The following is a 24,192-nucleotide window of genomic DNA, read 5'->3' on the forward strand; positions in this document are numbered from 1 at the left end:
GGTTTATACATCACAGAGGCTCATTAATGATTTATTGATATTTTTATAAATCTTAAACTGAAAAAAACAACAGGAATATATCTATACCACATACAAGTTTTCACACAGATAAAATAAGGACAAATGAACTGCTTATCAAAATTGGAGAATAAGATAGAAATAACTTCCAACTTTTTCAGAGAATTCATGGAGGAGGTAAAATTTCATACTTATTATATATATTTTTTTCTGATTAGAAAAATAAGATTCCACATACTCCCACCATCCACCCTGTTGACATTAATATATTTCCCTTGTCATTTTTTTCTATGCATATACAAAGCTGTAATCGGAAAATATGGTGAATGTTTAAATAAAAAAAATATTACAGTAAAAGACACATTGCCATTAATCCCCCTCAAAATACTCCCCCTTGTTTTAAATACACTTATCCCATTGTTCTTGCCACTTTCTGGAGCAGTTCTGGAAGTCCTCTTTTGTGAGTGTCTTTAGTTGCGCTGTCGTGGCTGCCTTGATGTCCTGAATCAATTCAAAATGTTTACCTTTCATGGTCATTTTGACTTTGGGGAAGAGCCAGAAGTCACATGGTGCCAGATCCGGTGAATAAGGTAGATGAGGACACCCTGTAATTTTTTTAATTGATAGAAATTACCGAACCAGAAGCGATGTGTGACATGGAACCTTTCGTTGTGACCAGAAAATACGTTGAATGCTGCTGCCAAGCACCATCCAACAAAAAGGCAGGGATCTTCAATACAGGAAGCGGCACACTGAATCTTAGTAACAGTGTATGTGACAAGTTTCAACTTGTTCAGTGCAGTCAGTCGAGTGTGAGCTACGGTTCAGAGAAGGTGTGCCATAAATCATCCTCTATCATGACAAGACTCCGTATCACACATCGCTTCTGGTATACAGCAATTTCTATCAAATAAAAACATTACAGTGTGTCCTCATCCACCTTATTCATTGGATCTGGTACCATTCGACTTCTGGCTCTTCCCCAAAGTCAAAATGATTCAGGACATCAAGGCAGCCAGGACAGCACAACTAAAGACACTCACAAAAGAAGACTTCCAGAACTGCTTCAGAAAGTGGCAAGAACAATGGGATAGTGTGTTCAAAGTGAGGGAGGGAGTATTTAAGGGGATTAATGGCAATGTGTATTTTACTGTAATAAATTATTTCCTTTGCTTTCTTTTTTTTTTTTTTTTTTAGGAGGGCACAGCTGACAGTGGCCCACGTGGGGATTGAAAAGGCAACCTTGGTGTTATCAGCACCACGCTCTAACCAACTGAGCTAAAAGGCTAGGCCACCCCCCTAATTTTTTTAATTTAAACATTCACCATATGTTTTATCACACCTCGTAAATGGAATTTTATATAATCGAGACTGTACCTGGCACCCTGCTTGATTCACATAATACTGTATGAAATGCATTTTTCTATTGCTTTTTAAAATATCTCTTAAATAACTGCATAAATTTAATTACTCCAACATTAATGAGAAATAATAGTGATTAATACACCTCCTCTTGAACCCATAATTTTTATATACCCATGATACCAAAAGTAAGCAGCCAGAAAGGATTTTTGTTTATTTATTATTGTTTGGCATATTTATTTTCAGTTACATTTGCTGATCAAAACTAAAATTTAAAAGTTATTTAAAATTTACAGAAAGCAGTGGAGGGAGACAATGCCCACTTACAAATCAAAGACACACAGGGAGGAATCACATCGCCATCAAGGCCACCACCCAAAGTCCATCAACCACACTAGCAACTACGAAGAGCTACTTATCAGTAGGATAAAGAACTCTCTGGACAATGGATGAGGTCCATGGCTATTACCAAAAGCCTTATGGGACAAAACTGAAAGTATGAAAAGGAATGAACAAAGAAGAAAGCGAGTGATGAGTTTAATTGGGGAGCGTGGGCTTTACTGCACAGCAATACCCTAGGTTAACCCAAAGACTAGAGTTTTGATTCAGAAACATAGACTCATCCACCATATAGTGTAAAATACACTTGCTGTTCATTAGACCTTAGCCTATCTATTGTGGGAAATGCAAAGAGCCTGCCATATTTCAGCTTTTTTGCATATGCAAAACAGCAGATCAGATGAATCCTGCATCTCATGTCCTTGAAAATCACAGTTAACGGTATGTGTGCTGGGAAATGCAGGGTTTGGGTTGGTTAGAAGCATAGTATCCATGATTTATGACAGTATCTTGTGCCCTTATCCTGTCTTGGGTTCCAATATCTGGTTTGAAATAAAGAAGATTATTATTTTAAAAGGGGATGGGGGTGAGGGATTGGAAATCCCTGAATTCCGTTTTAGTGGAATTTCTATCATCCTTTACAAGCAAAACTCCAAAATAATGACATTACTATTGTTTTTTTTTTTTTTTTTTTTTTTTTCTCTTTTAAAGGCAATCTGAATAGTATTCCAAGTCCATTATTGAAACTCTTTGCTGGTCACATTAAAATGAAAAATCCTGTTTCAAGAGCTTCAATTTTTAAAATAGGCTCAAGCAACCCACTCTCCTTGCAGTTTAGTTCTGCCCAACTTTTCCAGCAATTGAAGAAGGGTTTAAGGACACTCAGTTTCGCTGCTATGAATGGATTTGTCAGTGACTTCCCCATCGTGGGGGAATTACCTAAACACTGAACAAACAAACTAAACCAAACCAAACCAAAAGAGAAAACTAGACACATAAAACCTCAGGCCTTGACTATGCCGTCATATTTTGTTCTACCTCCTCTTCTGGCTTTCTCCCACCCTGCCGTTGGTCCAGCACATGAACCACCGGTCTTATCATGCATTCTGTTTGTCCTGTAATAAACATGCAGCAAACTGTACACATTTGATGATCTGAATGACAACAAAGATCAAAATAAACAATCTGAAGTTTTTCCATTTACCCACGTCAGAGATCAGTAGCATAATTTAAAACAAAATAAACAAACTGCAATTTTTGTTTCCTTCTGTGAGATTACCGTACAGGACCTAGTGATGAAGCTTTTGCTTACCTACAAAATAAAGTATATCTGCCATCTACGTCGATATACAATCAGAATGTTGACTCAACTTTTAAAAAGTTTAATATTTAGTATTCTTTAACCATGGTTTTCAAAAACTGAAGAAGCAAATATTCGCTTTTGACTTTTCCATTGTTTAATCCTCTACTGTGGACAATATTTCTTGCTAGTGTATCTCACCTGGGTGTGCAGAACTCTCGGTTCACGCCACTGAACGGAACAGTGTGGCTCCCTAGTGCAAGTTTCCTGAGAGCCCCTTCCCTGAGCCTGTGCCAAGAATCAAATCTTGGCCACTTAGTGCTCTGGGCTCCACATGTGAGCTCACGGCGCGTTGAGCAGCCATGCTAACTGAGATGGATAGCCCTGTCAAACAGGAAGCTGGCACACCAGGATGCAAGCAGTGGGATACAATGACCTTTACATTCAGAGAAAAATATCCCTAAAATGGCATGAAAAGTTTATGGGGGGGGGAGGTGGGGGTTCCTTTATTTCATTTAGGCAAGTAGCATGAAATAAAAGCAATGGTGCCAGTATGCAATTTGCTTGAGATCAGATTTTTGAATCCCTCACACGAGGAAAAGTCCTCAGAGAAAGGAAATGAATCATCCTTTATTACACTGCTTTCAAAGCAGCGGACTCTACGACTCAGCTGTATTAAGGCACCAGACAGGCCAAGCGTTCTGGTTCAGGATGCACTTGGACTCACAATAATCCATGGATACTACCTGCCCTAGGAAATTATTCCTGACCCCCTGGTTTTGGATGGGTTGCTTTCTTGGTAGAACTAAGATATAATTTAAATACTTAATTAAAGCATTTTTAAAAAAGTAATGATCTGCTTACAGAATCACAGTCTAGAGCTTGGGAATTTATACCCCATGTCCTAGGTCACCATATTTGTAACTTGGAATAAATTGCTTAATCTCTCATCCTTCCCTTATTTAAATAAACAGACTAATGACTGCTAGTTCTTAGGAATTATATGAAGAGGAACTCATAAAAAACATAGCAAAGATCCTTGGCACATACACAAAGGTTAAATAAAGATGATAAATTATAAGAATATACATATGAAATACGTAAAACAAAACCTGGAAGTCACATATTTCTCTCCTTTAGTTATAACCATTATCCTAAACACAATTCAATCATTCAGCTTTACAAGAATAATTCCATCGGGTAAAAAAATTTTTTTCCATTCTTCAAGGTTTGGGAGGTATTTTTGTTATTTGTTCTGTCAATTCTTTGGCATGAAAGAACAATGGGCTATGCTTCAGAATGAAGCAACACAAGCTAACAATGGGCTCTCCAGTGCTGTACAATACACAGTGAAATAATGATGCAAATTTAATACTTAATTAAATAGGTAAGAGAAATTGATCGCAAAGTCACTGAGATTTTTTTTAAATGAATGGATTACATCAAAACTACAGAGCAGTTTTCAAAGATACAAAAATACGGAAAGATGTATCTACGTTTTTCTATTTAATTAAAACGTGGATTGTAAAGTGCAGAAGCTGCAGTAAATATATTTTTAAAACTGAATGTTTATAAATCATGTATTAAAGTTTAAGTTAGGAGTCAAATATGTCTGCACTGGCTCTGAGAATACCAATTTGGGGACTTAAAGAAAAATAACAATTATCAATGCAAAAAGAAAAAAAAACCTGTGATGATCACTTTGAAACTCAAGTTGATTTGTGTGGCTCTAGAGGTGCTGGTCAAATTCTTCCTATTCCCCAAAGAAACCAGGAAACAAGACTCTGCAAAAAATATTCTGCTGTTCACAGTTTGGGAAAGATGCTAAATCTGACCTTTCTCCTCCAACCCTTGTTTGGAGAATTATTTCAGGGAGCACATTCTTCCTCAAATCATGACACAGGAGAAGCATGAAGAGGAGAGGGAGACGCATTAATACCTTGTGCCTGAGCTGCAGAGCTGTGGGAGTACCCCAGGGCCAGGAGCGCGGTCTCCACCAGCTGGCTAAAAAGCACGTCTTTTCGAACCAGGACGAACTCAGCGTGTTCTTCTCTGTTGTCATATTCAAGAGAGCCGTCCAACTGCTCCACCACACAAAAGACAGGAATCATCAAACCTGGAGGGACAAAATTCAAGAGCGAAACACAAACATTACAAAGCAAATCTCAGTCACCATGATGAGAAGGGAAGAGATAGTTATAAAAGTCACTCATCTGTGATCGACAGTGGTTTAGATTAAACATGCCTCTTAGTCAGTGGGACTAATGGGAAAGCTGTGGATTTTCTCCCTTCCATTATTATTATCAGACTGCAGCAGAATTGCCCTGGGCCATGGCAGAAGCCCTCAGATTCTAGGCGTTAAAAAGTGAAGTGTACCAGGCAGAGGTGCCCTGAGAGACCTCAGGTTCATAGGCTGCATTTAGGTAAGGGCGAAACAACCTTCTAGACACTTGCACCCTTCCTGTCTATGGTTTTTATCATTAACTTAATCAGGAATAGTATTTTTCAGATCAGATTTGCTTTTGTCTGGAAATGCTGTAAATTACCTAGTAGGAAGACAGATTTGCTTCCAGGGCCTAAACTAGTATGTGAATATGTAAAAGAAAGTCAATGGGCATTTAAAAGAAGTTTCTCCTGTACCTTTTATTTTTCTAAATCCTGATAAATAGGTCATCAATTATCCTGAAAACACCTTTTTCATGAAAGGCCTAACTGATGGTTAACTAATGTAAAAATATACATCCAAATACAAAACTTTGTCTTTCTTTAATTATTATTTTATACATTAACACCAGTTACCATTAGAAAGGGATTATCACTTCTTGTGTTTTCAGAGAAAAGAAGTAAACTACGCTAAAGAATAAAGCAAATTAGTCTAGTTGAAAATCTGTTGAAATCTGTTGTCACTGAAATATTTCTCTGCTTTGTATCAAAGTGTGAAAACCTAAAAAATGTTTAATTTGCCAAAGATTTTTTATAAACTGTTTTTTTTTTTTAATTTTTTTTAAAGTTATGCAGGCATTTAAATCTAAACACAGCCAAGGCGTAAGAAGATCAAAGTTTTACCAACATACAAGTAATAAACATGGACTCTGCCCTATTTAATTTACACAAATTAGTATGTTGTGGATCTGTTCTGAGTCTTCTCTTTGTGCAAGAAAAATCAAAAGTTACGAAGGATGGATGGGCAAGCAGAGAAATGGGGGAAACAGAAGATCAGCTGGTCACTGCAAAGGCACTTCACACTAAAAATAAGACCTCTGTGTGAAATGACAGACGCGAGTACAGTCTTTGACACATAGAAGGCATAAGATTTCTTCTAGAAGCCCTTCCCTATTGCACAGACCCTACAAGCCTCCTGACTCACTCTGATCTGAAAATCAGAGGGTGGGAGCAGACACTCTGCAAACTACCAGTTCACAGATTTAGATTTTTGTTCTAAAGATAATACAATGGTACAACTGGTTCCCATGTGCTAATTATTATTATTAAAGATAATAAGTATTGGGTGTAATTATTAAATATCATCATTATTAACAAGAACAATACTCATTAAAAATTGTTATCATTGAAGATCATGGTAATTATTATTAAGCCTGACAGTCTCACAAGTCACACCATCCCATACCTGAGACAACTAGTGACTCAGTGTTCACTCCTAAGAACAACAAAACAGCACTAATGTCTATCCAGGGTATAGATATATGGAAAGAAGGAAATAAGGGTGGAGCAGACTGACAGTTTTAGACAAAGAAGAGAATTTAATCTGCCCACATGGTGCCTTATAAAATAGCTTTTTATATTGTGAACAGTACTGGCATATCAAATGCTTATTTATTTATGCCTAGTTTATCCCCACATCTATGTAAGACATGTGATGAATAATAAAAATTGGATGTCCTCCAAATATCTCTGTGGCCATTCATTTACCCAGTTTTTGATTCCCTGAACACCTACTGTGTGCCAGGTAGCCCTCACGGTGCCAAGTGTAAAAGTGAGAACAAGTCAGAGGTGGGTCCTGTCCTCAGTGCAGTTGCAGGTGTTGTGAACTCTTCCTAAGCAAGCACAATGACATTTTATACGGCCCATTCCTGACCTGCAAGGAATAGCCCCCATTTAGACCTTTTAACTCTTAAATACTGGTATATGATATTTGTCCGAGGAAGCAGGTGGATTTCTATTTTTAATGATTTAAATATATGCACACCTAGGGCCATGCAGTCAGTGGTGCCATAAGCTACTTCACCACTAATTCCTGTGTGTACATAAGTTTCAGGGCTGAAAATCCATGTGTAGTTCCTTATGTCAACACCTGAGTGTCACACATCTGGGAATTACAGATAAGACCTTTAAATGAATCCAGTTGCTCCATAAGCGATCATGTATCCATGACTTAGGAACCATAAATCCTCTTCAAGTGTATAGTCAATTGAAAAAACTTAAGACCTTACCAATTTTTAAAAATAATATTATCAGTTCAATGAGCTAGATACAAAACACATTAAAGCACAGGGGTCTACACCATGTAGGGATTTATGTTTTGAAAGTGTCGATTACCAAAATATTTCCTAAACATGTTAGGTAGTGACTGAAGTAAGCAATTGTTATCTGACATAATAACAGTAATTCCTTACAGTCAAAAACCAAGCAGCCATCCCTCAGAGGCATCGCCTACTTTGAAAAAAAGGGGGGGGGGGGGAATAAAGGAGTTTGAGGTCACTTATAAAATAAAACAATATTAACCAGAATGTACGATGATAAAATTTGTTCGGAAGGCCCATGCGTACAAGAGGCCAAACAATATCATCAACAGGTTACATTTAATCCCTAGAAAAATGTACCTTTTTACTAGAATGTAATTGATCTAAACTATTATGAAATTTTTACAATGAAATGCAATTTTTACAAAAGAGGGAACCAGGAAAAATAGATTCAATTACTAGCGACAATGACAAGAGCAATGAGAAATAGTAAAACACTGAAATTGAGGTGAAGTGTGAGGAAGAAGAAAATTAAGACACAGATTTTAAAAAGGCTTAAAAACATCAAATCCCCTGGGAAAGAAAACTATAAAAGGATGATTATAAATATATACCAAAAAAATGATATTTATCCATTTGGTCCCCCCACTCTCTCCAGGCAAATATAGGGGGGAGAAAAGAAAAAAAGAAAAGAAAGAAAAAAAAAAGTGACAATGGATGAAAAGGAAAAAAAGTGCTTGGAAAGCACCTCAAAAAATAAGAATGGGAAGAATTAAAAGATAAGTTCCAATAAAAGAAGAGCAATGTAAAACTAAAACGTATTTACAACAAAATTTGGAAATAAGAAGAAAAAAGAAACTCTTTTTCTAGCCTATATCTAGAGCTTATGGCCTTATTTTTTCTTTTATTGTAGCACAGACCCATTTCCAGATGATCAAGAAGAGAACTTTGAACCCTTTTCATGGTAAGCCTCGCTAAGCCTTTTACAATTGTGGCAGGTAAGCAAGTAGCTTAATCTAAAGGACAGGCACACAGCCCCAGCCATTTGCAAAAAAATTAAGAGTTGTTCTGCCAATTGGGATAAATGGTGAATTCTGTTGTCATAGAGGCAAAATACGCCTGGGACTCTCTCTAGTACAAAAAGGCACTTTCCCAACTGTCGTTAGTTATGATGCTCAAATTGTCATTTTCATTATGACATTATTTCTGATGTGTGTGTAATTATATAGAGTTAACCTGATCTTCCCCACTAGAGCCATGCGAACAGAGTCCTGTGGGGAGATGGTTAAAGGTGGTGGTGACCAATTCCACGTCAGGAGGCAGGCAACTCTTGCATCAAATCCTGGCACCACCACTCTGCACCTGAGGGGGTGACCTTGGCTAACTTATTTGACATCTCTGGGGCTCACATTCTTCCTAGGCAAAATGCAAATAATATCTACATCGCAGAACTGTTGTGAGGATTCCACAAAGTAATGTAGTTAAGGTTAAGTTTGCTAACAGATAGCCTTCAAACAATGGAACCTATTTGTTTTTCTTTTTTTCAAAATCAGTACCATTGTACAGAGGAAAAAAAGAGACAAATAAATTTTTTCAGGGCCCACAGTCAATGCCACGATACTAACTAAAAAGCATTTCTGCAGAATAAAAATGTTATTAATAATCATTGAATGGTCTGATGATATAAGATGCAAATAATTATGGCTTAATATGTTCAGTGTGCCCCATCACAAAAAGGTGCAAGTGTTAAAAGCACTGTCCTTTATACTCCAAAAGTGCCTCCCCAAGATAATAGCTATTAGCCACATGTGGCCAAGCATGGGCAATGTGGCTAGTCCTGACCTGAGATATGCTGTAAGGATAAAATACACACTCGAGTTCAATGATGTCATATGAAAAAAGAAATAAAAATAAACATACCATCCATCAATTTTTCAATTAACTGCATATAGAAATATTTTGGATATATTGAGCTAAATAAAATATATTATTAAATTATTTCCACCTGTTTCTTTAACTTTTCTTTAAATGAAGCTACCAGAAAATTTAAAATTATACATGTGCCTCGTACTTTCTTTCTATCAGAGCTGCTGTAAGCAATCTGTCAAACACCAATCTACACAACGGTTTTCCTGACAGGATAGATTGATCCAAAACTGATAGCTAGGACAATGGAGCAATTGTCTTGAGCATTTCTGGAATGCCCCTCAGTTAATTTTCCACTGTGTTCCAGATCTTAGGAGCACTGAGCACAGATACACTCTTGATTATACTCCACAATCTAACGTGATATCTTCTCTGCATCATCAAGGAAATTGTATGTTATTGTTTCATTCCAAATTACATTAATCCAACTTCATGAATAGGAGAAAGGCTTTTTTCCCCTTCCCTTCATTTTAAAGAACAATTATAGTTTTCAGGAAATGCCACAACACTGGCAAGAAAGGGACCTGAGGAACAAGTATTCTTTAATTCTCTGGGTGTCTAACCTCAACAATGAAAGACAAAAGAAGGTCCAGCGGTGAGGGGTCTAAATGGCAGGATTCTACTGCCTCCCACAAAAGTTAGGACACAAAACCCACCTCTCATTTGCATAGCTCCTCCTAACTCACCCCTTACTCTAACATACCTACGCCCCTTCATGTTCCCCCCACATGCACCCTGGGAGAGGGTTAGTCTCATTCTCCTTTAGTAAATGAGGAAATTGAAACTATGCAAAAATAAGTAACATGCCCAAGGAAACACAGCAAGGCCAAAGAAGAGCAGTTCAGATTAGCCGACTCCAAATTCCAAGGATGCTGTTTTCTTGGGGGTTGAAAACAACACTCCCAAACCCACACCCACAAAAATGTAAAGGCTTGGCCTTTTAGTGAAGGACCCCCTTCACCACTTGCTAAGTCCAACGGGTGACTTGCATTACTTGCAAGTGCACCTGCCTTTTGAGGGCCTATCACCCGTCAGGCTAGACACAGAGGAAGAACCAAACAGGTGCCTAACCTTCAGTCACTCACAGACAAAGAAAGACTCATCCTAATGTGGGTGAGCATGGGCTCCGGGCTCCTCCCCAGCCCTTTTGGATCCTCTGTTCGCTCTTTCTTCGACCTGCCTCCTGAACTATAAGAACTAGTCTCCTCCCCTTTTTCAAAGGGCTCCTGAAACCAGGTACTTGGAGAAGGAAGGCGACCACAGACGCTACTCCCTGCCCTCTGGCTGGCAGTATATCTGGTTCTATCCCGAGAAAGTCCCACAGCAAACTGAAGATTACAAAGGCTTTAGGGCAGAGCCTCTCATATCTGGTATTTGGACAAACCTGGACCTGAAGTAAAGCACCACACTCAGCAACCACCACAATCAATAAATCGTAGAACCCCTGAAACACTGAAACAAATTCTACCAAGTAAACCAAGTGAATAAATAATACAGGGTCTTCCAGAAGACGGGGAGAGAAAGGAGTGACGGGTGGCAACTATCTACTTTTTTTCCTTATTGCAAATTTACTAGAAAAACAACACAACCACATACCTGCTCTATAACCTCATATTCATTCTCTCTTTTTCTCTCTCTCCGCCCACTCCCCTCTCTCAAACAATCACAGTCACACAGACAAAAAGAGAAATAACCTGCCAGCATTAATCTCTGGACACTTCTTCCTACCCTAAAACAATAAAGGCAAGTCTGAGCACCAAGAATTGCAACCAGAAACAGAAAGGAGGAATGAGGTGTCCCTCACCTCCTCCTTGGGGTCCCAGGCAAAATTCCCAAATGGATCAAATGTATCTTTCCTTACTCTTCTCTTTCCGGGCCCTGCTGCCCTCTCCCAAGCACCCAACCTCCTGAGCTCTGGTAGCCAGAGGCTCCACATTCCACCATTCCACTCCTGCCACTCATTTCCCCAGGGGCTGAGCTCGAAAAATTCCAAAGAGATAAAAAGATGCTAAACTTTACTGTTTGAATGGTTTAGTAGTGCTTTAATCTTTTTAGATACATTTTCATTGTAAAAGAAATACACTGTAGCTTTGTACAGATTAATTTCTAATAGAAGAAGTTTCAGGTAATGAAATAAAGACAGACATGTTTTCACCAGTCTTGGGATGGAGGGTGAGCAAAAACTTTGGGTGGGGGGTGGGGGGCAAGGGAGCTATCCATAGGTGGACCAGAGGTCCTCTAGGCTCCCCTAAGCTACTTTCCTCTCCATCCTTTGCTTGTGAACTACAGATTCTCTGAAGGATTAATTCATTTGTTATTGTTGCTTGTTTTATTTTTAACTCTTGTTGAAGACGAAGCTGGAGCAGAGACAGAGGTGGGACACGGAAAACCTGGGTCGTTCACAGGTGGAGAAACAGAGTCAATACTACGAAGAAGGCAAAATCTGCTTAATAATTACTCTAAGGGACAAACTGAGCTAAATATGCAGAAATTCAATTCCATGTTCATCCATGACCCAGTTGCTTGTATCTCAGGATTAGACCTCCAACGAAAATTTCAACAATGAAGCTCCTTGATGCCTTTCTCCCTGCAAGGAGGTGGCGTGAGAAGGGGTAAGATTATCCTCAAGAAATATGTTATCCTCATAACTCTGTCTAGTAAAACCAAAAGCTACTCTGTAGCCCCTGAAGCAGATCTTAACTTTGGAAGATAAGAACAAAAAAAGGCCAGGGGTGGGGATGGCCAGGTAAACTCTGGTCCTCTCTCACTTATTACCCCAAAGGCTCAAATTGACCTTAAAGTGCTAGGGAAGAAAGATGGATCTGGTATTCCAGACCTCTGATTCCAGGCCTGTCCCCAAACAAAGAGGTCACAATGCAACCTGAAGTCAGATCTGAAGGCTGAAGGATAAATTCCAGGTCTCTCAATACTCTTCAGTTACAGAAATGTGGTGGCAGGATCAAGTTGGCCTGGCAGTTTGCAAAACAGGATTTTACAGGCACACAGAAGGCACAGTGTGGCTACTTATCTAAACAAAAAAGCCTGAGCTACACCTGGGAACTTGGCCATAGCAAGCCCGACCCAAGAAACTAAATTCCCTGATGTCAGAAACATCCAGTTAGAGTGAATGAGAGGGCCGCCTTTTCCGTCTCCAACATGGGCTGGACTTAGATCTTCTTCAGGCCCCCACTCCCCTCTCCACCCCCAAGGTTGACCAATAGCCAGCTCCAAATAAAGATTGGCTCAGTTTAATAAAATGTAATTCCAGCTAGACATTAATAACCACCATTAGTAGGCAGTGTCAGTTCTGGTTTTTTTCCCATGACACCCCAGCGGTTGAACTTATCTGCCTCACTTTGGCCCTATTGCATTATATTCAGCACCGGCAGACAAGGAAATCTTGCCAGGAAATGATCCACACAAGTGGATTCAGGAGCGTGTTCCACGTTCTCTGGGGGAAGCACACCAGACCACAGGGCCACGTACCACCACTGCTAACAGACCACCAGGAAGGCCCTGAGCTGGACTGGTATACAACTCAAGGGGCTGGCAGCACGACGCCCTGGAACTGTACACACCCTGGGGGGCTTATCTGCAGTCCTACTCATGTCCAGCCTTGAAGGACCTCAGCATCTTTTCTAAATTTAGTAACCACAGAGAGAGAAACAAAATGTGTATTGATCCTGGATTCAATTTTTTTTTAAAAAAAAAAAAAGGACAACAGTGGAATGTGCAAGTTTCTATATCACAGAAGAGTTCAATCATATGGCATATTGTTTAAGTATCCGCTACTTCAACACTAAATTCTTGAGGTTCTTTTCCCAATGGATTAGAAACGCATATATTCATAAATCTTGAGACTCGATGGCATGTTAAACTGACTATACCATAATTCATTAATACCAGGATTTCTGTCCTCCATTAAGTAAAATTTTATTGTGGCAGCTTCTCAGAGGATAACATTTTAAACAGTATTTAAGTAGAGATATATTCACCACTCCCCTCACTCTCATTATCATCTCTGGAAAAGGAATTTGCAAATCAGAGTCCCATTAAGTCAAAAGAGAGTCAGTAAAAATTGTCTTTATACTAAGATTGGCTTTATCATCTCAGGTTTTGAGCTCTGCCTACATGTTATTTTATCAAATTTAACAATTAAAATAAAATAAAAAAATACGTTGATTAATTTCTCCAGTGTAGTATTAAGGAAAGGTTAGCTGTACTGAGGTTCTCCAGCAAGGAATTAATAAAGGAATCAAACACTCAGCTCTCAATAAGACAAGACTGCTCAGATTTCTAGTGGGAATATTTCATAGCACAAGCATGTTTTCTTTGGGGAGTTTAACTTACCAAAATTATTAAAAATTGAGATCAAACACTGGTGCAAAGCCCCATAGGAAATCATACTAGAGTGGAGAGAATTTTATAAAAAAAAAAAAAAAAAAAAATTTACCCTGAAAAGGTAAAGTTTTTATCGTGAAAAATGAAAGCCTTTCTCCCTCACAAAAGGAAATTCTACTGTCTATGTTTAGGGTTCAAACAGCATGTAAGGATATGTAATGATGTTTAGTAGATGTGTAAAAATCATCACTGTGAAATAAATGCAGATTTCACAAAGCCGACCTTAAACACTCAGGCTGCCATCACCATCCTCTCCCAGCCACTAAAGGCCAGTCTCTTTCTTGTACCCAACAAATGCCTCTACTGAGATGTAACAGCAACCAAGCTCTAGAGAAGGCTAACAATAGGAAGAGAAAAAGAAAAGACTAGGAGGAGAGAGTAAGAAAGTGAAAATCATAGTGTGTATTCTGCAGTTCCCTAAGGGGACACTGAAATCTGTGGATTGCAATACATAGGATATTATTGTTGTGACTGAGACGAAGTTAATAAAACCCAGCATACAGACTGGGGAAACTCGGATCCCCGCTGATGGACTACTGCCCAGACAAGATATTTTAAGTATAGATGTATGTACCTGTGTAATTTATAGGAATTACTTAAATAAGAAAAACAGAACAGAGAAAACTAGTATATTTTTTCACTTTATGATTCTAAGACATCCCCTTTATAATTTATATAATTTCCCAAAGAAAATATTAAATTTAATGTAAAAAACCTAAGAGACCCCTTAAGCCACTGTATATAAATTCATTGAAAATCTTTTCATCCTTCATATTATGCAAAGGATACCACCCCGCCAAAGGAGGAATATTATTCTACTTTGAACTATCTTTGAGAAGTGTCACCAAAACCCAAAGTGATTTGCCTCCTGAAAAAAGTGATAAATCTTTATACTAAAATACAAATTTCTACCTTCCTTAAAGAGAACAAAACAAAACAAAAAAAAAAAAAAAAAACCCTATTCTGGAAAAGTACTACACCATTTTAAATTTGGGGTAATCCCAGATATGAAAAATCTCAATTTCAAAAAGATTTCACTCCCATAAGATTCCCTGGATTCATAAATTCTTTAACTCTAAAATAATTTCTTAGCCTCAAAAGGTGGCGGTTTCGAAATAGCTCTAATCTCCCAAAATCAACACAAAAATAACAGAAAGACAAATCAAAGACTCCTTTTCAGACTCCGCATTAAAGGAGGAAGAGGTTCCTTTTGGGGTTATCTTAGAGGTATAGTGTAGGTTTGGGTGTGAACGCCGCTGAAGGAGGCCTGGCCTGTCATGGTGAGAGATGCATCTTAGCACCATCCCTGCCCAGATCTAGATAAAAATGATAAAAGAAATTATACCTAACAGTTTCCATGAATATAAGTTCATTTCTTTATTTTAACAGAAGTAGGATCAACAAACAGATATGTTTTCAAAGAGCAAGCCTGTGTTTATTATATATACATATATATACATATATATGTATATATATATATGTATATGTATATATATGAAAAGCTGGCTGTGAGCAAGAGGATGTCACTGAGTCATATCACAGGAAGAAAAGAGCTGCATCTCAGAAGCTTTCTTTGGTTAAAAAGAACTGTCTCCCTCAAACTCACTTTCAAGCTATACATCAATCTTCAATATAATTATGTTTGACAGAATATAAGCTCTTGGCAGTTAACTTGTTTACAATAAATGCTTCGTTTGGGTACATGGACTGTATTTCAGTCTTATAAATATCAAACACAAACCTACAACAGTCCCATTATGGGGCTGAGAATTATTTTGCTATAAATCTTTTTATTGGGGGGCCAAGGGAATTACTTTGCAGCTTGTTTTCCACTAACCACTTGGAACAGTGTGAAAAGAGGTACATTTATACTCTGACCCTGTGCTAATTGGAATTCTACGCATTTCCATCGGAGAATGTACAGTATCAATCCTGAATGTGCAGGTGGGTCCCCAGGCAGTTTTGCCATGGCGGCAAAAAAAAGTACACGTGCAACAAAATGGTTCTTACAAAAGTCACGGCAGTTTCCTACGGTTCTTTTTCTCTTCAAAGTCTCTAGGGAACTAATGACCATTTGTGACAGCATTGGCAGGCTTTCAATGGTAAGCTCCAGTTTGAGGAGATTTATAAGTTAGCTGTAAAAATGTGCTTAAGGCTCAAACTTACTATATGAATGGGCCAGTAAACAGAGTTCGTTTTGCTGAATGTTACCTAGAGATTCATTTGAAAAGGGAAAAAAATCAGGATCACCTTATTTACCCTTATAAAGTACCTTTATGTGGGTCTTAAATGTGTAGTAACTTCCCTTTCAAAGAACAATTTGCTCCTCTTAGATGCCCTCAATAACAAACGGTGTTTGGTCTCTTAATACCACATCTGCCAAATCTATGGGACAAAATCTTGTCTGACTGGAGCCTTGTCGTAAGCTGAAAGCCAGGCAAAGGGTCGGCAATTCCCTGGCTTTCAGCACCACTCTCCCCCATATACACTTTTCTCCACGCATGTACCTTCACTTGCATTCTCAACACCCTCTGGTTTTCAAATGATGGCAAGGTTTCTTCACTTGTTTCTTAATTTCACAATTTCCTTGTAGTCAGTTTCCTATAGTAATTTAACTTTAACATAGTATTAATATATAGAAAAGATCATTTTAAGAATCCCAGTTTAAGTGTGTTTTCTAAAATAACTAATACTGGGGAATACAGTCACTTTTGTACTTTATAGTGAGATTCCAACTTCTTTCCTTCTAGTCAATGTTATAATTTCAGGTGATGTAAATAAAGAATTTTTTGTCTCTCAGCTTCTAGTAAAGACGACAAGTAACTGATTTATAAGTTTCAAGGGTTATCAAATACAATTTTGTAAAAAAAAAAATTTTATCACACGACTTTAGTACATGAGAGAGAGAAAGAAAGAAATATTTTCATTGCATTATCAGCCTCACAGATCTCTCTTGTTAATAGCAAAAGCACTAGTTTGCAATGTGAACTAATGGAAAATTATTAAATTCACCTAAAATAACCACTACTTTTTTAAAATTAAATAAGCCCTTTGAAAACCTTGACTATTTAACTGCTATTTACTCAGAGGAGGGGAAACATGGAGAAGGTGACTGCATGAAAAAAAAAAAAAAAAAAAAAAAACCTTTTTTTTTTTTTATTGTACAACAAAAATCCCCTCCAAGGCAAAAAAGACATTATGCCAAGTTCCACCCAGAATTAATGTTTAGGTTTAAGTTATAAAGTCCAGAAGAACAGAACCACTAATAGACCCTTAAAGCTCGTGGCATTCGTCAATGCTATTAGGTTATGTAAATGTTAAAATTGAAAAACGTTTTGCTGACAAAAGTATTTTAATGAAAGCACTATTAACTAGACTCTCTGGACTGATTTTTTTCTTTAAGCCTTTTGAGCTGTTAGATATAAATTCCACTCTGAAGGGAATTATGCTTGGGACAGTTTTGGGACTGAGACCTCCAGCAGGAACGGTTTACTGCCTATCTTACTCCTTTCATTTTGCCACCCTCAGAAAGGTTTTTAAATATTTACCCCAAGAAAACTCTTAGCTGCAGATGACAGAAATATTGTCCTCTAACTCTGTCAACAGACGCCAACCTTGGGCCCCAGCTGTTCTGATGGCCAACATTATTTGCAGTTTTAGTAGAGCAGGGGTTAACTCCACTGTCTGGGCCAACTCCACTGTCATCACCCAAGTTTCCAGGAGATCACAATTTCTATGAATAGAGTAAGAAATACAGCCTAGAGTGAAAGAACACTAGCCACTGATTTTGGCTGCTGCCGGCCGGCCCGCTCCAAGTTGCTGAAAGCTCCACTCTGGGGACTGAGGGCTTGGAGGCTCAGCAATGTGAAGGATTATCAATGTAACAGTTCCAGGGATTGCAGATGGAGGCCGGAGCCTGTGCATCTCGGGTGACAGTCTATGTCACCTGAGTGAACATCAGGACATGCTAACATTTCCATACACGTGGGAACTCAGAATGCTCCACAAATTCATGTGGGCCGAGAAGAAATAAGGGTGCTCATTATTCACCTTCAACTCTCTCCCTCCCCTCAGCCTGGTTATGACCTCCAGAGGAGAAAGAACAGCAGGCCCGGACACCTAACCCTTACTTGGCATGGATCTATAACAAGAGGAACATTCATCACTTTTGACTTCCATTTACACAGGTGAAAAAAAAAAAAAGAGAAAAAAAAGAGGCAGTTATACCTTACAGGGACTCTAAGAAAATGTGATTTCCCTTCTCAAACTATATATGAAGACAAAATCAGTGAGCACTTTTCATGTCTCCCAAGCAACCACCTCCCAAGGGCTCCACTCAGCACTTCCCAGGGACGAGCAAGAACTGGATGATCTCTCCCCAAAACAGAGTTGAGCTAATAAACACGACAAAGTGAGTGAAAAGCACTTCAGTGATTCTGCAGCTTCTCCAAGACGAAAAATTTGTACATGGTGTGACAGGTCCACCTCATTTTTCTTAATGATGTTTTTATTATTCTTTCACTCAATTAAAGCAGAAATGGATATTGCATCTTCTGACTGTATAATTGTTATTGTAATCTGTTTTCGATCACTGCTTGGGAAATGGGTCCAAAACAACATAAACTCTCCACTGCCTCAGAAGGCAAGTCATTTTCTTTTACTACAACACTTAAAGAGACATTTATCATGTTGCTCTCTTAACATCTTTGGATTATGACAAAAGAAAGTTCTTCTTATTCTGTTAACCAAAAAAAAAAAAAAATGTTTTGAAAATACTGCTATTTGAAGAGTTTTGATATGAATGCATTTTCCTAATAAGCTATCAATTTTGCCTTTCCTTATATGTAGAAATAATTGGAATCTATGCAATAAATGTATGTAATTTTAATATAGGGAATAAGGAAATATGAAAATGGATCTTACCCAGTTATAAAAGAGCTGATACACTTACTTTCCAGCCAAAATAAGTCAAAGATACTTTTAGAAGGAAAAAAAAGATGTCTGTGTTGATGTGATGAAGTTCAAATTATTTCTATGAAAAGCACAACTCATCTCTGTCAAATCTTAGTTTTTGGAAAACATTTGTTCTAACTAGAGTCTCTACTAAATTTTTTCATACCTGTGCAAATCTTCAACAAAATAAAGGAAGTCCCCAAGCTGCTGTGCACATTTTCGTAACTGTGCAACCATGAGTGGGCACCAGTCTGATATGAAATGCATCTCTTTTCATAAGTGATAGCTTATAGTGTTTCCCCTTAATTTTTTGATCTTTGCATTACGTTATACTACAGTTTAATAACCTACTGTGCTAAGTTAGCACTCCATGCTAATGATAAGGCAACTAGTTAAGAGCAAAACCAAATTTGCTTATATACTACCAAATAGTAATAATACCGGGAGCAACTAAAACTGAAATATATTTCCCCGAGTTTTATTATCCTAAGGTGTCATAACCACAAATAAAGAATATTCTTACTATAAGACTGGCATAATTTGTTGATAACTTTATTTCAAGGTTCAAATTCTTGAAATTTTTGTTAATGCTTTTTTTCTTCATTTTAAGCATTTGCCAAACTAGTAACTATTATATTCTCTGATTTATTTTTAGGTTTTAAAGGTATACACCTCAATTAAAAATAAAAAAAACATATATATATATACCACAAATCCAATTGCCATAATTATATATCTAAGGCACATTTAGTCCATAAGGTCATTTTTACCTAGTTTTTTAAAAATCTGGAATATGTAAGACTTTGCAAATGAGAAGCAAAAGATTCAAGTTGTAGAAGATAATTTCTAATGCGACCTTTCACTACCACTTAATTATATTGATTTACCCCAATTTTTAAGCCACTTGCTATTAAACAGCAAAACAATTCTGTTAATTGAAAACAAAAAAAATTATACAGATAGACTTCCATGGTTCTGAAAACTCCACCAGGAACATTTTTACATAAACACTGTGTAGCATCAAGTGCTGTGGGGCTTGTTTCATAAAAAAGAAGAAAATAAATGTTTGGTTGATCACTGACAATAAGAGAACCAATGTGACTATAGAAAATGGAAAATAACACACTACAGAGGCTACGTCTGCGCTTTTTTGGAAATCTGTAAGTCCTCAACTGGCTTTTGTTTTAACTCATACCTCAGTTCCACTCAGGGCCGCCTGCTTTGACTTTGAAATATCTATCACGTTACTCGTAAGTAGTAGGATGATGAATCCTTTGTATATAAAAATCCATTTTTAACACACAGACATTTTCAAATCTCCGTTGCACTTTAAAATCAAAGGAATGCACAGCTCTCCTTACTGGCACCCTAAATTAATGCTGGAGAGCAGTGGTGACTGGAAGTGAGAAAGGCTCCATACAATCAAAGTCAGCTGAGGGAAATCATTCATTTTAAAATTGCTATAAAGAAAAGAATGGAAACTAAAAGACAAACTCTCTTCTTCATTTTTCCAGCTAAGCATAAAGGTCTCCTACTTGAAACCATTTTCAGTTCTTTCTTTACTTTTTTTTCCCCCCCTAAAAAATAATGAGTTAAAATGTATGGGTTAGATCCAACATTTCACTGCTGTTCTTATTCTTGGGGAGTTGGGAGGTAGAGGAACTTGCTGCCAAAGCTTCTGAAAAGAGAGTTTGGGCTGCTAATTTTCCGTTCACAAAATCTAAATTTCCTCATGCATCTCACACACTCATGAAATAATATGAAACAGTATTATATCACTGCAAATTGAGACATTTTATCAAAATAAAGAGTGATGATGCCAACATTTCATTTGTCATTTCCCACTTGTCACTTTTCACTGACAAACTGTTACACATACAACTTTTGTCAAATGCTTCATCTTTAAATATGTTCGAAAATGCCATTGTATCTCAGTATTCATGTAAGGAAGATAGTAAAAACTACTAGGTCACCACACATTAGATGTACAGCTTTAAAAGAAAAGCCTCCTTATTAGATAAAAGAGTATAAAGGACTTTTTATTTGTTTACATGCTATATAGGATAAAGTTTGGCTTCCTGAAATAAAACTATGTACATATTCAATGCACTGAATGTGAGATTATTAGTGATAAAAAACTTTTTTAATGGTGAGAAATTGGGTCATTTTTATCTCAACAGAAACCTAACAACTCTAATAAGACCAAAGAAAATAATACAATTTGCAATTCATCTAGCCCTATTAATTTAATATGTCTTTTTTGATATATACACATAAACTGCCTCTACACTAAATTCGTTTAAAAAAAAAAAGTTGGGGGGTGAGGTTTAAATTATCAAAGTGTAACTAACAAACTTGATTGCTTATCGGATATACCAAATAATGACCGTGTCTTGCCAGTGATAAAACTGATTTTCATATTCTTAAAATAACTCATTCATAATTTTAGATAGCTAATAAATAATGATTATTCTGTTTCCCTCCCTACAGGTACATTCAAAAAAGGAGAGAAGATAACATAGGAAATCTAAGATATAGAAACTGATTCTGTTAGTTACAACCCCCTGGGAAAGAAGGATATTGCTTATTTTCTACAAGGGTTAAAAAACAGATGCCTTCAGGGACATCTATGTAGTTCCAATGCACACACACATACACACACATTTCACTGCAGATGATTTTGAACATATAATGGTCAGTGGGTTTCTGCTGATGGAACATAAGGCTTCCAAAACTACTCAAAACATCAAATTATGCTCAGGACTTGAGGGGCGGATACCCTATGTTCTGTTTAATGTGTATGTTCCATTGCATATATTTTTTTTAACCAAGTATATCTTTATTTTAATAACAGGCCAAGGACTAAAAACACTTTAGAGAAGGGCTATTTTTCTACCTCAGCAAAACTACAGAGGACATGGTAGATTGTTGGATGACCCCAAAGCCTAAGTTCATTCTATTTAAAAGATCTTAAACCCTTAAAAAAAGACAAGTGGAGTGGAAGAGGAAAATACAATCTTTTCTCTTTGGAAGTAATAGCATGATTCCTCCCTATAAGCATAATGGTGTTCATCCTGGGCTAAAATGAATTTAATGCTTTCTCCATTTTTCCCATGTTGACAATAGGTTTCTAAATTTCTAAGTATTTTACACATTTCAATACATCAATATCTATACCCTTTCATATCTGCACCCCTTTCACACTGTCTCTCTACAACTGCTAATATGGTGACTACACCTAACCTGAATTGCATTTCTTTGCTTAATTGAAAAGGAAACTTCTCCATGTAGACAGACTAGCCATTGTTGTAGACAATACAGACATCTCTAAACGAGGTTTTGCCCAGCAATCATGATCACATTCGCTTTCCTATTTGAATACATCAATGTGCATTTAAATCGTAATTTTTTTTTTTCTCCTTGCAACAAGAGTTATATTCTTGACACAACTGTCTGGTAGCAAGAATAGGTCTCCTTCTGGTCAACTAGTCATAAGACAACTTCAACAGACAATTATTTAACAAAATTCAATTATTTTAAAAACTAATGCTTTTTCCCCCAAACAACAAAAATCTCTAAAAGACATTCCCACTGTTTAAACATTTCCCCCAAAAATCTAGAACATTTAACACCAATAAAATCATCAAAATTCACAGGAAAATGAAAAATATCAAAAAGATTTCTGATGTTTAATGCCTCCTATCAGCAAATACACCATCTGGTATACTCAAGCGCTGTTCATTCAGTTTAAATAAAGCTGTCTGAAAGTTCTTTAAACCAAACATTAAAAAATGAAACTGCTTGTGTTAACAATGAATGAAGCACAATAATGTATTGCTATTAAAGCACAACTGGCCAGTGCCTTTCAGCAGTCCAGCAGAAAAGCACAACACCTTGCTGCCTTTGGAAACTTGACTGGCATCACTTTCCTTTTATGCTGTAGGATGCATGGCTGAAGCATTACATACAGCAGAACACTTTAGGTACCGTTTCCCCAAAAAATAAGACCTAGCTGGACAATCATCTCTAATGCGTCTTTTAGAGCAAAAATTAATATAAGACCTGGTATCATATCCTATCATATCATATCACATCATATCATATAAGACCCATCTTATATTATAGTAAAACAAGACTGGGTCTTATATTAATTTTTGCTCCAAAAGACACATTATAGCTAATGGTCCGGCTAGCTCTTATTTTCGGGGAAACATGGTACTTATGCTAATAGTGATAAAAAGGATCTTCCTAATAATCCTTAATAATCTTTTCATTTTCTAAATCTTCAAGTAGATATGTAAGTTTTAATCACCAATTTCACACATATAAATTTCCCTACCATTAATCATCCTTTTTCAAAATCCTTATGGAGTGAATTACTAGCTGAGAGGGGACGCCAATTCTAGTAAGTGAATGTTACCCAGCAGGGATATAAAGCTGTCAACACCACCGTGCTCTTGCTTGCTCTAAACTCTCTCCCAGCCTTCATATGTTTTTTAAAGAGATATTAGCTTTTTTTTTCCTAAGGACCTTCTATAAAATCTGACTGTCATACACATCTGAGCACTTATATTTTATTACATACATGCTTTAAAATATTGCTTAGATAAGAGCAAAAACATCCTAGAAAGTGTTGGAAAGAAAGCAAAACTGATCTACTTTCCTATAGTCTTCTAAAGCTAACCACATTGTAAACAATTCACTAACTTTTAAGTCCCCTATTAAAACGAAAACTTGAAGTCTGTTATAGTGTATCTATCACCTCAACTAGTTAAATCCAGACACTAAAATAATGTCTTTTTTATGAACACTTAGTTCTCACCAAAAAACATACCAAACTCTCTCTCTCCCTAGAAACAGTAGAACAGCAAAATAATTTACTATTGCAACCAATGCATTCAGAAACATTTACTCGCCTGTTTATCAAAAGCTACAGGAAGATAAACTGCCATTTTATTGGGCAACTAATTAACTTAATGATTCCCTCTATTTTTAGGGGGGAGCTTTTAAGAAAGAAAATCACTAAAGATTAACAAATACACCCTCCCAAATTTTGAGCTGTGTTTTAAAAACATATTATTATAGCCATCTTTACCACATTGATAAGACTGCAATATATCTGAAAATGAAAATAAAAGATGCAGAGCTATAAATATTTTTGTCGTTGTCTACACTTACTATATTGCTTCATAAAGAAAATTTAAACAAAAGGACGTAGGGTGATAAAAATATAATCTATTTTTAATTACCCTGTGTTTCCAAAAAAGAAAATCAATTATCAAGAACTGCTAACTAGAAATATATTTTAAACATTTTTTTAATTTAGAATGTGCATTTTTAAAAGCTTTGCTTTTCTCCAATCTATATATATGATTAAAAGTTACAAAGAAATGAAATCATTAACATCTCAAT

The 24,192-nt window shown here is 36.9% G+C and overlaps 1 protein-coding gene across 4 annotated transcripts in view; it reads right to left on the reverse strand.

Moving 5' to 3' along the window:
• SATB2 (SATB homeobox 2) overlaps positions 1–24,192 on the reverse strand; it is a 237,890-nt gene that overhangs the window by 146,204 nt on the left and 67,494 nt on the right. For all 4 annotated transcript variants that reach the window (XM_074339726.1, XM_074339725.1, XM_074339724.1 and 1 more), the window contains one exon: positions 4,959–5,135. In XM_074339726.1, the coding sequence (XP_074195827.1) occupies positions 4,959–5,135 (177 nt within the window). The remainder of the gene's footprint in view (positions 1–4,958; positions 5,136–24,192) is intronic.

This window comes from Rhinolophus sinicus, linkage group LG01 (genome assembly GCF_036562045.2).
Source record: "Rhinolophus sinicus isolate RSC01 linkage group LG01, ASM3656204v1, whole genome shotgun sequence".
NCBI classification, from domain to species: Eukaryota; Metazoa; Chordata; class Mammalia; order Chiroptera; family Rhinolophidae; genus Rhinolophus; species Rhinolophus sinicus.